Source organism: Micromys minutus (assembly GCF_963924665.1).
Source record: "Micromys minutus genome assembly, chromosome: 19".
Lineage (NCBI taxonomy): Eukaryota > Metazoa > Chordata > Mammalia > Rodentia > Muridae > Micromys > Micromys minutus.
Genome location: NC_137954.1, coordinates 7,627,684 through 7,633,493, shown reverse-complemented (window position 1 = coordinate 7,633,493; position 5,810 = coordinate 7,627,684). Strand labels below are relative to the sequence as shown.

The 5,810-nt window shown below is 46.6% G+C and overlaps 1 protein-coding gene across 1 annotated transcript; it reads left to right on the top strand.

Annotated features, from left to right (window-relative positions):
* LOC308433063 (small ribosomal subunit protein uS15-like) lies at nt 1-420 on the top strand (the record flags this gene model as incomplete). Its single annotated transcript, XM_080932922.1, has 1 exon — nt 1-420. One exon carries the CDS (start codon nt 1-3, stop codon nt 418-420), a length of 420 nt encoding a protein of 139 aa, XP_080789048.1.
* Between the last annotated feature and the right edge of the window lie 5,390 nt (nt 421-5,810).

Sequence of the window (5,810 nt, the reverse complement as noted above, 5' to 3'; positions counted from 1 at the left end):
ATGCACGCTCCCGGGAAGGGCCTCTCCCAGTCGGCAATGCCCTACCGTCGTCGTCGTAGCGTCCCCACGTGGCTGAAGTTGACGTCTGACGACGTGAAGGAACAAATTTACAAGTTGGCCAAGAAAGGCCTGGCTCTCTCTCAGATAGGTGTGATCCTGAGGGACTCACATGGTGTGGCACAGGTCCATCTTGTGACTGGAAATAGTATCTTGAGAATCCTTAAGTCCAAAGGCCCTGCCCCTGATCTCCCTGAGGATCTCTACTGTTTGATTAAGAAAGCAGTTGCTGTCCGAAAGCACCTCGAAAGGAACAGAAAGGATAAGGATGCTAAATTCCACCTGATTCTGATAGAGAGCAGAATTCACCGGTTGGCTCGCTACTATAAGACTAAGTGGGTGCTTCCACCCACCTGGAAATAGGAGTCATCCACAGCCTCTGCTCTAGTGGCATAGATGCTGTTGTCTACACAAGCAATGAAATCACTTTGAGTAAAAAAATAAAAAATAAAGAAATAAAACGTGAGATCACTTCTGCCTCACGTTTGTGTGACGGAAGGGCTGGGCACGGCTTCTGAGGCGCAGTGTGGAAGCTCTCACACTCTCGTCCATGCCTTTGATGGCTCTGCAGACCCAGCTCTGCTGCTTCTACAGGACAACCTGGTCTACATGGTGAGGTCCAGGCCAGCCAGGGCTACACTGTGAGACCCTCTCTCCAGAAATAAATGGTTTTTATGAAGAAAAGAAGAGGTGGGGCGAAAGGGGCTGGGGACATAGCTCAAAATCCTGGGTTTAATCCCAGCACCATGTAAACTGGGAGTTTAGAGTCATCTAAATTCAGGAAGTGGAAGCAGAAGGGTCAGAAATTCAAAGTCACTTTTATCTAGACCAGACTAGGCCAAATGAGACACTACCTCAAAAAACAAAATTAAAATGAAGAAAAATGCTCACACACACACACACACACACACACACACACACACACACAATCTGTCTCTCTCCCCTCTCAGCCTTCCCTCAGTACCACCAGAACTAAGTCCCTTTTATCTATTTTTATCTATATAAGTTACCAATGTACAAGTGAATGCCTGGTTTCTTGGCTTTGGGGGACAACATGAGGTCTCAGACTCCCAGACTCTGGTTGATGCAACTGTTACCCAAGTAGCTGGACTTCAGTACTAACTGCCGTTTCAGGTTCAATTCCTCCCCAAAAGGCAAATCTGGGCTAGTGAGAGGATTCAGTGGGTACGGGTGCTTGCTGCCAAGCCTGCTGGCCCGAGTTCCATCCTTGGGACCCTCACAGTAGGGAAAGAACCCGGTCCCAAAAGTTGTTTTCTGAGCTGCACACATGCATGATGGCAGGCATGCACCAGCACACACAAGCTAGTATGGTCTTGTTTAGATTTATTTCACATGTGCGTGTATCTCGCTGGCTTGTACGTCTGGGCACCATGTGCAGGCCTAGTGCACACTGAGGCCGAGAGTTATGGATGGCTGTGAGCCACCATGTGGGTGCTGGGAATTGAACTCAGGAGCTCTGGAAGAGCAGTCAGTGCTTTTAACCGCTGAGCCGTCTCGCCAGCCCTTTGTTTTTTGTTTTTTGTTTAAAGAAAGGCTTCTGTACAGCAAAGGAGAATAAGACAATTTACAGAAAGTCAAAAAAGTATTTGCAATCCCACATCTGATAAGTTACTCTCCAAAACAGATACAGTAATGCAATGGTACAAGAGGGAGGAAAAGCCCCAGTTTAAACATGAACTGAGGAGGGGGTGAGGACTTAGTCAGTGGTTGAGCGTTTGCCATGAGCTGAGGAGCGGAATAGACATTCATCCAAGGACAACTCAGAAACAACCAAGAGGCGTGTGAGAGAGTGTCCAGTGTCAGGGAAATGAGGCTCACTCCTGCAGGGGTGGCTACTGTCCACAAATGGAAATGATGTGGAGAAAACGGAGCCTTCACTCAGCTGGTTGGGGGATAACTGACAAGAGTGTGGAGACTCCTTAAAAATTAGGAACAGAAGCACCACACTATCCAACATCCCTACTTCAGCCTTCTAAAAGACAGTGAAGATCTTGAGAAGGGCAGGAGATGGCTCGTCAGGGAGGGGAACTGGCTGCTCTCCCAGAGGACTGGGCTGGGCTCACACACCCACACAGCTTCTAACAGCTATCAGTAACTCCAGCATTCACATGGTGCACAGACTCACATGCTTAAAGGGAAAGGGGGCGGGGACTCAGTATATGGTAACATGGACGCACTCAAAGGATGCAATGTTTGCTGAGAGAAGCTAGCCCCAAATGCTGCATAATGTTACTCAGTAAGCCACCTCACTCTGGAATGAGGCTCCTAAACTGGACAGAATCACAGTAGAATGGTAACCAAGAGCCAGAGAAGGGGAACTGTGCAGTTATATGTCAACTGACAATGTTCCAAACACAGATGAGTGAGCTCTGGCCGTCTGTCACCCATGATGCACCCACTCACTGTTACACACGTCCGTGTTCTTCCCACGGAGCTGGGAGTACCCAAACCATCCTGACTGAAGGCCAGTTCAGATTCCACAAAGCCCACCAGTCCACAGCGTTTCTCATGGCAACAGTCAATCCTCTAGACAGCAAGAAAGAATGGATTCTCCTCTGAGGCAGGAGAGCCAAGTTACAGCGTTCCTCTGACAGCCTGAGGGATGTAGTCCATTTTTTTCAGCATTTTGGGGGATACCTTAAATGTTATTACTGTCTGCAAACAGGCCAAGGCCCTTTGAGCTCACATCTGTATCTGGCTGGGTTACACTGTGGTCCAAGCACGCTGACTCTGGGTCAGAACACAAAGTAGAAGCAGCTGGAGAACCTGAGAGACAATACATGTTTAAAAACATAAGGGCTGGCAAGATGGTTTGGCAGGTAAAGGCGTTTGCCATTAGGCCCAAGGACCCGAGTTCAATCCCTGGAACTTACTTAGACAACTGACTTCAATAAATTCTTCTCTAGCATGCACACAAACACATATGAATAAAGTAAAACATCTTTCATGTGTGTACGAATGGTGAATATATGGTATGTGGTGCCAGTGTGTATACATACACACACACACACACACACACACACACACACACACAGGATATGTACCTGCCCAGTTGTGAATCTGTGAAAACCAATGGCAGACTCCAGGTGTCTTCCTCTAGAATCCCTTCAGTTTTTGGGGATTGAGACAGGATCTCAGTATGCATCCCATATTGTTCTCAATATGTATCCCATATTGTCTCTGTGTAGACCACCTGCCTCTGCCTCGAGTGCTGGGATTAAAGGCCTGCATCACTGTACCCAGTCTCCATCTCATTTTTTCAAACAGCATCTCTGAACCTGCATCTTGGCACCTGCACTGCAGTGAGCCATCTATAGGGCTCTAGTGTCTCTGCCTCCGGGTGCTGGCATCATGTGACACTAAAGCCAGCTCTTCAGTGAGCACTAATCTGATCTAGTGTCCTCATGTTTGCACCGCTTCCCGAGCCCTTGCTTTGGAGACCACGTAGCCTCAGCTGGCCTGGAATTCTCAACCTTCCTGAGGGCTTGGCATGCGTCATCATATTCTGGCTTACTACAGGAAAGCTTAGCCATGGGCGTGCGGTGGGGCCATCAGGTCTACTGCAGAATTAATCTGACCAGTCTGTAAATGTCTACAATGCAGAATTGCCAACAATACAGACATGGTTTTCTTATTTTACTTAGATATTCAAATACCAAGTCATTTAAGAATTTAACTGAGGGGCTGGAGAGATGGGTTCTTTTTCAGAGGTCCTGAGTTTAGATCCCAGCAGCCACATAGCAGGTCAAAACTGTCTGTAACTCTAGTTCTAGAGGATCTGGTACCCAAAACAGACATGCAGGCAGAACAATGCATAAGCTAATTAACCAAGAAGGCCGGGCAGGCAGTGCATGCACCTCATCCCAGCACATGGCAGAGGCAGGCAGACCTCTGTAAAATGACAAGTTCCAGGACGGCCACAGCTACAAAGAGACCCTGTCTCAAAAAATGTAGGGGAGGGGGGCTGAAAAATGGGACAAAAGGTGGGGGGAGAAATATGGTATGACTTGGCAAATACAGTAGGGTCATACATATAATACATACATACATACATACTTGGGAGGTAGAGGCAAGATGATAGGAAACTCAAGGCCAACCTGTGCTACATGAAACCTCATTCCCCCCACCTCCCCCAAGAATTTAACCACAAAACTCTTCTAGAAATGAAAATTTAACATTTGAAGCCAGTTAAAACAAAATGGACACACCCAAGTGTTACATGGGAACACAAATGGTTAAGACAGAGGAGAAAGGATGAATTGTCTGTTTTCTTACGCTTGAGAGTTTTGCCTACATACATGTATGTAGAGCAACTTTATGACAGCTGCCAACAGAATTTGGAGTGAGAAATCGTATCTCTTGAACTGGAATTCGGGGTGGTTTTGAGCCACGATGTAGTGCTAGGAACAAATCTGTGTTCTCTGCAAGGGTAGTTAAGTGCCCTAACTACTGCCCCATCAACATGGTCTGTACAAAAAGAATAAATAAGGCTTTTATTTTTATTTTTGAGACAGTCTCATTCTGTAAGCCAGGCTAGCCTGAAACAATATATACAGCTCAAGCTAGACTTGAATTTGGAACTTTCTGCCTCAGCTCCTCAAGTTCTGAGATGTCGGACACTCAGCCATCATACCTGGCAGGAGAGTCCAGCCTTGACTTCTCAGTCTCTGTGCAGGCTCATTACTATACACCAAGCCCACTGTGTGTACTGTCAGAACACTGACTCTGCACTTCTCATAGGGCATTTACTCGGTAAGATCGTTTGCCAGAGCCAGACTTGATAACCTTGTGTGTGCATGTGAAGGTCCCTCAGTAGCATGTCACTGTTTCTATGTGTCACTGTGGTTTCTGGCTTTGGCCAGTGATTATTACTGGCCTGAAACTTACCAAGTAGCTAGGCTATCTAGCAAGGATCCACCTGCCTCAGATCTGCTTCCTCCACGACAGATTACAAGCATGCTACTGTGGGTGCTGGGGACCCAACTCAGGCCCTTATGTTTGCAAGTCAAGTACTTCACCAGCTGAGCCACCCCTCAGCTCTTTAATAATCTTTCAAGGTTACATCTTCATTTATTTGGGAGCTAGCACAAGCCAAAGTTTGTGGGGATGTTATAGGATAGCCTGCAGAGGTCAGTTTTCTCCGACTAGCACATATATTCTAGGGACTGAATCCAGGGCATCAGGACTGGCAGAAGTACCTTTACCCACTGAGTCATCCTGCCAGCCACTCTCTCCATTCCTATTTTTCCTTTTGACATTTAGATCTTTTACTTTTCAAAAACTTGGATCTTGTGTGGATAGGTGCACAGAGGTCAAAGGATAACTTGCAGTAGTTGTATCTCTCCAAGTAAGTTCTGGGGTTCTGGGGATGAAACTAAAGTCATCAGGCTTGTTAGCAATCACTTTTACCTGCTGAGCTAGCCTACTGGCCTGTGTCTTTGAGACAGGATCTCAAGTAGCCCAGGCCAGCCTTACGCCCAGAGACCTACTTGCCTCTGCCTCTCTCTGATGGATTAAAAGTGTGCCCCACCATTCTGGCTTCAGACACTTTTTAAACTACTACTCATGTATAGATGGATTTCCAAAATTATGTAAATAGTATTAAAGCACTGAGCTCTTACCTACAAGAGCTGTGAGGGTCAGTATGAATACAAAGCAAGAGTACGTTTGATGCTTTTGCAGATTGATGATTGATGTCAGACACACTACGGGGGATGGAGTAGTATAAAGAA